The sequence below is a fragment of the Tenebrio molitor genome, chromosome 6 (genome assembly GCF_963966145.1).
Source record: "Tenebrio molitor chromosome 6, icTenMoli1.1, whole genome shotgun sequence".
Taxonomy (NCBI): Eukaryota; Metazoa; Arthropoda; class Insecta; order Coleoptera; family Tenebrionidae; genus Tenebrio; species Tenebrio molitor.
The window spans coordinates 18,963,660-18,975,703 of NC_091051.1; the positions used below are offsets into that span (position 1 = coordinate 18,963,660).

Consider the following 12,044-nt stretch of genomic DNA (forward strand, 5'->3'; position numbering starts at 1 on the left):
AATTTAATAAGAGTGAATTCAAGTTAAAAAATTGCCCATTCTGCAGCACAGCAGAACTTATTGAAAAACCGTCCCTGATTGGAGGCGAAACTTGATGTCGTAAAATTAGGCTACGAGTTGAACGTTTTGCAAAAGTTTTGAAAATGTTCTAAAGCTTGATTTGAAAAATAATTCTTTAGAAGTAATTTTAAAAGTTATCATTATGTATTTAATAATGTATTTAAGTCTGGAACTACGTTGCACATTGATGATATTTCTGTTTGAATGAAATGTTGTGTAAATGGGTTATAATGGATTAAATTAAACGAGATAGATAGAAATAGAAAAAATTGCAAAGGCAAGGCTAAGAAAACGCAGCAGAGTAGGTCTGGTCAGGTCCCCCTCCAAGGAGCGATGAGACCTTGTCGTTGGTGGAGGGGTTTAAGCAAACGACGAAAAACAAAGGACGCCTATTCTGGTTCTATATGTTCTTTGAGAAAAAGGAGAAGGTAGAAAAAGACAAAATCAGTATAGTCCTTGGGATAAAAGCCTTCTACAAACTCCTCCGATGCCACAAAGTCGTTAAATTGGTTCGTTGCAAAATGTTCCTTCTACTAGCCCCACCGCTAGAGTAGAACGAATGAAAGACTAGCTGTGTTAGATTTGAATTCGAATTTTTCAACGAAAGCAACGTAAATGAAAAATCAGAAAATTAGGCTCCAAATAGGTCTCCGGTGATTCCGAGCAGTACAATTTTCACAATGAGAAGGATTTCGCCTTGGGCAAATGATTCACGTTTATATTGGTAAAACAGTTACCGAAAAGCAAACGAAAGTAAAGCAACTGTTTGTCAAAGATTACCCATATAATTTTGTGAACAACAAAACAACAAATTATATCAAATAAATGAAGTGAATTGTGTATATAGTAAAAAATGACCTAAAAAATGCATAATTTTTATTGGAACTACTTTTACAAGTTAGATATAAAACCATGCAATGTGGTAATCAAAAAAGAAATTTACAATTCACACTTACTAAAAATCATTATTACCTATCTACAAAAAATATTTTTCTATAATTGATTCAAAAAATTGAATTGGAAATTGACGCATAGTTATCTGTGCCTGAAGTGGGTCATTTCCTGACGTGTATTTTTTTTTGCATTGTTAGTAAGATTGAAACCACAGAAACCATACAAAACAGTGTGTGAAATGCAATTTCACGCATACGACTATTTCTGTTTTTCATTTCACGCACTGTTTTTTATTAGTTACCTAGCAACATGGTCACTGCACTGAAACTTCAGAGTTCCTTCAAAAATTTGAATTTTTAATTTCAATTTTTTGAATCAATTATAGAAAAAATATTGTTTATATTTCGTGCGCGAAGATGTTTTTGTGCATTCAAAGGCTTATACTGCCTCGACCTTCGTCTCGGCGTAAAAGACCTTTTCATGCACAAAAAACACTCTCTTCGCGCACTTAATATAAAAATAACTATTAATACCTACTCAAATCATTCATCATAAATTATTTAGAAATGTCAATAAATCGTTCATAAAAATTTCTTTTCGATACAGTCCAATGTGATAGTCTAAGTGATTTAATCTAGAAAGCTTTCAGTGTCCATGAACTTTAGCTTCAGACGATAGCTCCTTGAACAAAGATTCAGAATCCTGGCAAAAATTTAAATAATCAAAAAACAGATGTCAATTGTAAGATTACCTGTTGAAGTGTTGAGTGATCAGGTTATCTTTATCATTTGACACTATCAATGTTGGAACCGATATTTTTCCAATGGGATAAAGGGGCGGTATTTCTTCACCGTAAATTTTCAGATTCCTTTCTTTCCCATAGTCATACTTTTGAAATCGATGGCTAAAATTTGACAATTACAGTAAATGAATGGCAGTTTTCCAGGAAAAATTGTTTCCATAAATTGCAGCGTTGTAGTTGAAAAAGGTCTGAATGTTTGGTGTTATTATAATTTTTTTAAAGATTTGAGTAGTTACCGGCAGGGGTGTATCTACAGAAAACCCATATGAAGACACTTGTTACGAATAACCCTGCAGGGAAAAGTCGTAAGATGACCTTAGATATCGGAAGTAGAAACGACAGGAGGATTAGTGGGCTACCCATTCGAAAAGTATTTGTGAACGTCTGGAATCAAATTACAGTTAAACGAAAATTATTAGAGATAATAATAAAATTGCAAGGGTATTACTACATATTTCATTATAAATCATGAATGGTGAATGGTTTGAATCTTCCATAAGTGCTTAACCATCGAAAAGATGTTTATTAAAAATGTGTGTGAACATTCGTTCACTCGACAAAATTATCGATAACTTGACAAACATGCAATTATTGCAGTAGCTTGGCTACGCTACGTTTCGCCTCGCTATGCAAATAAATTGCCCGTCAAAAAAGTACCACTTCTAATCCTAATAACAAAATATATATCCTGTTCACGTTGGATTGAACATCAGTAGTGCAAATCGCACACATTTGGCATTAACTTTCATATGAGTTGTCATAGTAACAGGTCAGGTCATTTGCACCACTGATGTTCATTCCAACGTGAACAGATATTACTATGTATTTTGTATTCGCTCTCTAAAATGACTATTTTACGAACTCAAAACATGTCGCATAATGGATTATTTTTGAAGATAAGAAATTATTTGTAAAAAAATATATTGACAACATATCTACCTCAAGAACTGATACAAACTGCTTTAAAAAAATGACAGCATAATTTGTGACATGTTCGAAATAGCACGGCGGCGATAGAAGAATCATGGTCTTCAAATAATTCTTAGCTTCTTCGACTTTTAGTGTGAGTAGACGAGACCAATAGCAGATCCTAAAGAATGTCCAAAGAAAATAACTTTTCTCCCATTTGTTTTTTCCCTGATTAATTTAATTTCGGCGCTCACATCATACAAGCCCATTTCCAGGATACTAAAAAGAGTTGTAGTAGATTAACAACCAAAAGAAATACATTAAAGCTACTAGAAGTCCCAGTAGCGAAAATCATGAATGGAAAGAGTTACATGCTTGTCAGAATAAGAAGTACCCCGTTGATTTGCCAGTCAAACATCAAAACCGTTACGCCACAATGTGATAGCTAAACATTAAACAATGACGTAATAAGCAGGAAATGTTAGTATTGAACTCACCAAGAGACTCGTTGCCTTGCCACAAATAAATTTGGGAGTGAGTAGCGATGGAGTGGTGGAGCAAAATCACTCCCTTGGGGTTGGTTCTTGGTATACGAAATAGTGTTAAAATGTATCTGTTGTCACTTTGTGAATTTCAAGAGCATTTGCATATTTTTTAATAATTGCTGGCTAAAATTGATTTCATATTACTAAGCAAAGAATAAAAATGGAAAAACTCACCATTTCTAGGGTTGTATCCGGGTCGTAGTAACAGTTTTTGTTTCCGTCCGGATTATTGTAATCTCTAAAGGTTGTGCAGACGTTGTTACGATTTGAGTTAAAACAACGTAGAATTGGCTGAAGCACCGATAATAATATTAAATATTTTAGCAGCATCGAGATTTACTGCACAATTTTAGCCTAATAACTGCAATTTGCTAATTTTAGATTATCTGCTAATCATGAATATTGCTACCGTGACGTCACTTGTAACCATCAATGAATCTTCACTTGGCAATTTTTATATGTATAAGAAGTGAGATTGCAGTAATAGTCTGTAAATAAAAGATCGGGTGTTCATTTAAATTAATCCTTAAAGTTGGCGTTGAAGACTGGATTGTGCAGAGCTATCGACAAATCTTGAGTATTATTCAACCCGGACATTTTGGAAAATCTCAGGATCTCCGTTTGAAAGAGCACTTTATTAATGAGTGTTATCAAAATTGATGCTGATAGAGTATAGAAAAAGTTCCTCATGAAGAAACAATGTTAAGAAAAAATTAAAATATATGTTATGTGCCAGTATGCACATCAGTTCGTTTATGCAAAAAAATGACTAATAAAGGAACTAAAACAGATCTTATATGAAACTTTGTTATAACGAAGATTTTCTTCCCATCTTATGGACACTTTATCTCTAATGAAACTTTTGTATGTATCTATGAAATTGTTTAAAATCGATGAGTAGGTATTTAGTTTTTGCATATTCTATTAATTTATACGATCTTTCAATCACGCACTGATTGCTAGTTAAGTAGGTACTGATAATAATATTTAAAACCATTTGAATTTCATTCTAGCGATGTTTTACGAGTCGCTTAATTACATTTGATGATATGTAAATCAATAGGTTATTATTTACGCTATAATTAAAGTTACACTTTGAGATATGTATGTATATACTTATTAAAAAAAAAAAAACACGTGAGATATAATTATTGAGTTTTATTTTCATTTTGTCGTTTCCCAACAAGATCCTTAATATACACAAACATAATAATATTTCAAACATCATCTTATTTTCAATTTAAAATTTTTAATTAATCTATGAAAACCCATATACAGTATCATTCACGTAAGATGAGGAGCTTGACCAGGTAAAAATTCAACCCAAAATACGATTTATAAAGCTATCTTGATCCCTATTACAGGTCGCAAAACGTACAGCGTGATCAACAATGACTGACTCTGAGATGATTTTCACATTTCATGGCTATCGCATTCCAAAGACTTTTTGATCATACGATAGATTTGAACTATTTATTTCGTATTTTAGCTATCACAAGCCCGTTGTTTCTTTTGTAGATTGTTAAAATGAAAATAAATGATTTAATCGATATTTATCTATAATATAATTTATACAGGGTTATTCTTATTATAAATGATTGTAGTCCAAGAAGGCGTAAAAACTGAACGTAAAATTTATGGTTGCCGCTCCATATAAAAAACATCAAAATGATGTGAATAAATGAGTACACACCGTTCACACACAGCGGTTAAATTGGGTGCAAAACAACCAATATTTTTGGATTCAATCGTTATTAAAAAAAAAATAAAATAAAATTCTCATCACCGCACTTTTCACCTAAAAAATGACAGTGATAGTGGGCATGGCCTGCTTCGACTGCAATCATTTATAATAACCCTGTATAATAGGTATATATTAATTACCTAAAATCAACTGCGAACGTCATAAAAGTTTTCACTTCTGTCGTGCGGACTTAAGCACACACACCCTTTTTCTTAAGTATATTCGATTATATTGGGCAAGCTGATAAACTGTTATTCAACAACCACTGCATTTCTTTTAAATAAAATATTATGTAATGGTTGAAGGCTGATACAAGTGCATAGTTTAGATATAATTATTAGATAATGAATGCATTTTTTTAAACAATTATTTTGCAATTAATTAGCCACTTATGCATACTACATTGTGAATAATTGTACAGGGTCATTATCCCATTGTCCCATCGCAGTTGGCATTGAAAACGTACATAAATTTCATGTGCAGATAGCCTCGCAACGTTAGACAAACTAGTAGACAGATTTCGATTACCGACCTATCCGCCGATAGTCCCATTCATGTTATGAGGCTTGCGCCACATTCAACTACGTCGCCAACGCCTACTGCGATGGGACAATCATTTATAATGACTTGTATATTACTTAACGATGTATCATGTTGTCTGTTATTCACGAGTCGAAGGCAAGTCACACGCGGCATTTAATTTACGACTTTTTAAATAAAACTTTGAAATAATTTTAGAACTGTCATTAAATCGGTATTTGAGTATTCAACACATCTCTTAGTTTGCCATATGTTGCCTATCTCAAGCTAGTTCTTCAAAAGCAAAAGCTACCAATGTCTTAACTGAAAAATTTTGCAGAAAAAATTAGACCACGAATTGCATTCGAGAAAATTTTTATCGAGTTGACGCATACATATACGTAACCATTTGCACCAGCAATTATTATACAGTAAAGAATGATGTTGAATGTAAAATTTAGGGCTTTGTTTGTTACACGTGTGTATTAATTTAATATAAATTTGACATTTCATTTTGACCTAATAAATTTGACGTTTTATTTTGACATACATGTTTTCGCTGAAAAACTGCCCGTTGTTTTTCACTCTGCTGGTTGTTTTTTCACTCTGCTCGGTGCTTTTTTTTGTCGAAGTAAACTTGACATTTCAATGAGAATTTTGTTGCCTGGCAATTTAACGAAAGACGAGTATTTTTTTCTGGCAGTTTTTTGAGTCCAAATTTGAAAAATGCTGTATCTTGATAATAAAGTTCCTTGAGTTGATTGTAATTGTTGTTTCAAAATAAGTGTACTCATGTTGACCTATTTATGTTATCTTGAAATCATTTTCGTTTACGAGTATTTTCTTCCAATATTTTTCCAGAGTTTATAAACCTTTATAGATGTTGTTACCCGCAGGCCGTTTACAGAACCACCCCCGCTCGTCCTTTTGTCTCGCTTGGGCCCAACTTTTTAATAAATACATAGTAGTGGTGGTAAAGTAAGGATCAAAATTCATAATAGCGTTATCTTTATCTGTTATTTTTAAGAAAATCGCTCGGACAGGTCAATTTTATTTTTTAATTTAATTTTAATTTAATTAAACCAATGATGTCATTATGCTAAAAAATATGACGTCATAAGGAAAATATTTATGCCATAAGGTGGCTAATTAAAAAATAAAATAATTGACCTGTCCGAACGTTTTGCTTGAAAACATTAAATAACGCAATTATAAATTTTGATCCTTACTTTATCACCACACTGTATATACACCCTGTAATAACATACCTAATATACCCATGACATGTACCTTATGAAAACTGAATAAATGTACTTATTTTGACTTGACTTGACTTGACGGCAAACGGCCACTTTTTTACTTGCTCTAAGAAGAGAAGGTTGTTTTCTTTCGTGCTCCTCTCCTTCTGCACAAAAGACTGACTGTCCGGGTATAAACCGGCTGTATTGCGAAACGGCTGTCTTCTTCGACAGGATGCATGTGCTACTCCGGCGTTAATAAAGGCATCGGTCAACAAATCTCGACACCGGCCCCTAAGATGGACTCGACAGTTCGACCACTCCAGAGGGCCGGCCGGTGGTAACAATGTATTCTTTTTATCATTTTGAAGGGCTTCCTATTTTTGCATTAAAATAAATTTGGAAAATTTGTTTACTGATTTCCTCCTGTACTAGCGATTTCGATTTTGCTTGACATACAATACAATGAATGGAGTTTAAAACTAAGTACTTACATACAATACAATGAAGCAAATGCATGGGACTTTCAAATGGTGTGTCCTTTGGTACCCATTACCACTTAACAAATCTTAGGATAAAGTGTATCCCCATTTTCGAGTTTAAGAAATGTAAACGGAAAAGCTAATCAACATGTCTGTTCCCATTGTAAATTAATTTGACACGTCAAGCCGTTCGAAAAAACACGATTGTTGGCTTGTTTATAGTGGTTATTGATTAGGTATTTTGTTTATTTGTTGGTATTAATCTATATTTGGAAGTTATCTAGACCACCAAGCGACTTATCATTTTGTTAAATCTTTTAATTTTTTTAAATTAATCGTGTTGTAATAAATAAAACAAGTGGATAAGTATCAGATGAGATACATATATTGTATACAATTGACATGTCGTGATAAATTTTTTAAAAAGTAAAATAAGATCTTTATTTGTGTTGTTTGATACAAAATTTTGTAATATTTCCTTTATCGTTTTGAAGTATAACATTATTTGTATAAAACTTTAAAAGTAAGCCTTCTTTTATTCGCTGCAATTTTTCCTTAAGATTAGCTTAAAAGTTTTTCAATAGAGCTACTTTTGTTTTTCTGGTTAAAGATCAGAACATATTCGATTTTAAGCCTTCAAAAGCTCATTATAAGAAAGCTTTCCGCTATTTAATTTTTAACTATAAGTACTGATGAAATGTTAGATTTCCGGTGACAAAGCTTGCAAAGTCATCGAAGATTATTGATTCAAACCATTTCAGAATATTCAAGCAACCTATAAAATGTTCATCGTTTTGTTCTGCAAATGTTTGGTACCTAACGTATTGTACCTAATATTAAAAATTACTTACGAGTATGTCGAAAGTTTAATCGTTTTCAACAGTTACATGATTAAAGTCACCCACTCCGGAACCTTCAACACGTTGAGGAAATCCTTCTGGAAGAATGGGAAGAGATGTCTCGTCAGGTTATTCGAAATTTAATTGAAAGTATGCCCCTTGGTCATGTGCAAGTTTTGCGTGTTAGAGGAGGTCATACCCATTATTAATTTTGCTCTTTTGCTTCTTTTTCAGAATGTTTTCATTTGAACAATAAAGAATTTGAATACACATTTTTGCATTTATCTTTTTTCCTGTAAGCATCGCAAACATATTACAATAGATTGTTAGTAATTTTTAGAAAATAGTCATCAATATTACACACAGCACACTAGCTCTGTTTTTCTGGGTTTAAGTTAAAAATTAGCAATAGTGATATAATTTTTGAACTCCATGAAAAGCAAGAGCCTACAAACTAGTTTTTGCCATCACGTAAATGTTGCAGTTGTTGATTTATGACAGCCAATGTGTTACAGAACCCCTACTCGTTGCATCTGTTATTTTTCCGTTGTGTACCTAACTTGATTAAACTTAAGTACCTGCAGTGTGGAAACAAATAATGTACTCGGGAAGGAGATTAAATTCACACTTCATTTGTGGCGCAACTGTTGATCCAATGGAAAAATGCATGCGACTTGTTTTTTAATAAATTTTATTCTCTATAATTTCACGTAATTTGTTTCTGCAAAAACAATAGAAACTATTTTTTCTCGATAATATATCAAAAAGTACAACCTCTGCAACTAATGTATGATTCAGGTCTATTTTGTCTTGATTTTTTCAAAATCTAAAAATGTGATTCTCATTTAATTTTTTAGTCAATTTGTCAAAAAGAGAAACGTTTGAACTAGATGCAATTTGGAATTAGTTTCTCAAGCCAAATTAATATTAATTAAGAGTTTATTAATAACAATAACATTTTATATTTAAAATTTACCGGAGTGAAGCCCTGCTAGTTACTAATAAATTCGATACTGTCACTATTAGCCTCGCATTAGGAATTTTTTTTATTTCATCCTGTGTCAAATTTTGCATCATCAATTTGAGTCCGGTAGGTGAGTTATAACGGTATCAGATCCGGAAAGTGTCACTTAGCAACACCTACCGGACTGTTTTCCTTTTATACATCAAATCTGACATTGAAAAGTGAAAAAGTCAAAAAATATTGGATCTAAAAAAACAATAGCAACGGCCGTTGCCACAGGAAAAAAGGTAATGCTATTTTCACAATATAATATGATTTTTTTAATTTTTGAAATAAAATTATGATGCACAAGAGACTTCCAGTATGAAATAATAGTAGATTACATACCGAGGTGGAAAGTGTTTCATTCCTGTTGAGAGCTAAGATAGTTTACCAAGGCGTAGCCGAGGTGAACTAATGCTCGAGACAGGAAGGAAACACCTTCCCACCGAGGTTTGTATACTATTTTATTATGAATCATTACATTTTTAGCAAATAAACAATTAATTTGATGCAATTTCATTTCTACCGTTTTTCGACAATTCGTGTACGCCACTGGAAAAACGTCATAACAGGGCGGAAAGTGGCCTATTACTGACCAAGAGAGGGCAGTAAAGATAAAAAGGAATGATTAACTTTCCGCCCTCGTATAAGGTTAGGAATGTGCATATTACAATACGATTCCGAATAAAATACATTACGATATACATCCGGTAGTACTTGTAACAGGTACCTACTCGTTTAGACATTCTTGACTCGGCTCCTAACGTCGCCTCGTCCATAATGTCTAACTCGTACTGTTACAAGTAACCTACCGGACTTATAGCGTAAATTACTATTCCGCCATTACGAGCTTTTTCGGTACCTTTGGAACATCAGCATGTATTTTCTATTGAGACCTGTTTTAATTGCTTTCACCAAAGTTTAACATTTTTGTGGATATCCTTTGACTGTTGACATTCTACTTTTAAAATAGTACTCACTTCCTCAGAGCATCGACCTAATCCTTTCTCGAAATCCCGCATCCGCAAATCCATTTCTCTCTATTATTGAGATAACGGTTGGATATACTCGTATTATTTTTGTATGTATGTAAATCTGTTTTTAAGTAAATTGAAAAACAGATTATACCACAAATTTGTAGAAACATTTCTGAGTTCAAATTTGTCAAAATTGTGATAATCTTTTTATCACAGCTGTCGCATTAATGAGAGTATTTGTTATAGGTATTTTGATGGTATCTACATTAGTAGAACATGAATAAAGCAGTGATCATTACAGATTTATTAATATCTCAGGCGTTAACAGAAAAATCTGATTGATTAGTTTTTTGACAACAAATCGGAAAAATATTTTTTATCAAAAACGAGTGATAATTCGAGTTCTACGACACTTCAGAAAAGTATAAAAGGTGTTGTAGCTCATACCACTGCAGTCACAGATTCTGACAAACAAACATCATGTACAAAAACTTCTTGCTCTTTGCTCTTGGAGCTCTATTTTTGGGCCATGTAAGAATTGTAAGATCTAGTTGTATTATATTATAATGTTTTCTTTCTTTCTTAGGCCTGCAAATCTGATTTGGTGGACGATGCAGAAGCAGCGCTTAACGGTCTAAGGCAAGCCACAAGTGACAACCTCAATGGAGGTTTTCTAGAACACACCAAGTTGTCTGTGCAGGTAGACACAACAGCCATTGAAACAAAAGCAGCTGCCCAGAAACAAATAGAAGAGATTGGAAAACTTTTTAAAAGCGTTAAATCAAGTAAATGCCGTACTGCTTTGAAACTGATAGAGAAAGTAACTTCAGACGCGGTGGACACCTGCGTCAACGCTCAAGCCGATGAGGCGATAACACTGATCTATACGAAGAGTTCTGGACTGGCCGATTCAACTTTGAAAACGGTCTACGATCAGGAGAAAGAGATTGTTATCTGCGGTCAAGCCGATGAGGACTGTCTCAATGGTGTGATTGCGACCATTAAGGATAAGGTAGATGCTCTTCCCGGTGTGATTAATGATGAAATCGAAATTGATCGTGCAGCTATTGATGAACAAATAGGACTCATCACAGCTTGCGCAGATGCTGCTGTTGGAAAGGCCAAACAGTTGGTTGCCAGTTACAAATCATGCGTTGTTTGATTTGTCAACAGTTCAAGCATTAAACGAATAATATGTAATGTCTAAATATAAACTTTACTTTTTTGCAAAAATTAAATAAATGTAATTTTAACAAATCGAACAATTTGGATTTTAATTGTTTCCTTACCTATCAAAAATGTTTAGATTATTTTTCTCAACATACCTATTTGCTGATTTTCAAAAACCTTCTAAACGCTCCAGATGTGTTACGATTACATGTTTTGCAATTTTTGAAGGCGTTGATTGATATCTAAATGCAACGAAGTTATGGTTTATTCGAACATTCTGTTATCTTTTATCAGTGGCGGCTCCTCCGAGGAGCCAACGGAGGTAGTGCCTGTCGGGTCACTTGAACTGTAGCCGAGCTCAAACGAGTCTTGACTCTTGACCATGCACCGGTGGTCGGTTACAAGTGTAGATTGTAGGTGCTGGTTTGTTTTTGTTTTGCATTTCAATCCGAGGACAAACTGTATATACCGGGTGCCCCAAAATTCCTGGAACAACTCAGTTGGGCAATATCAACTCTTGTTAAGAAATTATTTGAAAATTAATTAAAAATCTTTTAGATTTGAAGATATGGGGGCTCAAAAGGTGCAGCTTTGATCTTGTTTATTTTAAATATTAAAAAGGATTTTGACTACTTGTTTTTGAGTAGCCAATGTTAAAATAATTCTGAATGATTGTGATCAGGTTTGCTTTACTTCATTATTTCCAGCATTTCCAAGAAGTAATTTTATGTCGGTTTTACCTCAAATAACTTATGGCAACGTGGCTTTGATTTTTCTTTCTTATTTCCATGAATACAACAAAAATGAAATATTTATAGTGTATTAGATATAACAAATTTGGCATTCACGATCTTTTTGG

At 33.3% G+C, this 12,044-nt stretch overlaps 1 protein-coding gene and 1 long non-coding RNA gene across 7 annotated transcripts; one reads left to right on the top strand and one right to left on the bottom strand.

The window, feature by feature from the left end:
• Window positions 1-919: 919 nt before the first annotated feature.
• Window positions 920-7,441, bottom strand: LOC138133167 (uncharacterized). 6 transcript variants are annotated; one of them, XR_011160265.1, is made up of 8 exons: window positions 7,206-7,441; window positions 3,385-3,698; window positions 3,163-3,333; window positions 2,996-3,110; window positions 2,696-2,944; window positions 1,993-2,140; window positions 1,706-1,944; window positions 920-1,656 (listed from the first exon to the last, which is right to left on the bottom strand). It is a non-coding gene; the product is annotated as an uncharacterized lncRNA (long non-coding RNA). The 6 variants fall into 6 exon arrangements; XR_011160264.1 differs by having other exon boundaries at window positions 1,706-1,858; window positions 5,095-7,440; XR_011160268.1 differs by having other exon boundaries at window positions 1,706-1,858; window positions 3,385-3,501; window positions 7,206-7,439.
• Window positions 7,442-10,386: 2,945 nt separating this feature from the next.
• Window positions 10,387-11,280, top strand: LOC138133473 (uncharacterized). Its single transcript, XM_069051409.1, has 2 exons — window positions 10,387-10,546; window positions 10,602-11,280. The coding sequence occupies exons 1-2, from the start codon at window positions 10,496-10,498 to the stop codon at window positions 11,175-11,177; spliced, it is 627 nt and encodes a 208-aa protein (XP_068907510.1). The 5' UTR covers window positions 10,387-10,495; the 3' UTR covers window positions 11,178-11,280.
• Window positions 11,281-12,044: the final 764 nt, after the last annotated feature.

Coding starts and splice junctions, on each gene's coding strand:
- LOC138133473 (XM_069051409.1), top strand. CDS start 10,496: ATGTACAAAAACTTCTTGCTCTTTGCTCTTGGAGCTCTATTTTTGGGC. Junction 10,547..10,601: donor GAGCTCTATTTTTGGGCCAT/GTAAGAATTGTA, acceptor TTTCTTTCTTAG/GCCTGCAAATCTGATTTGGT.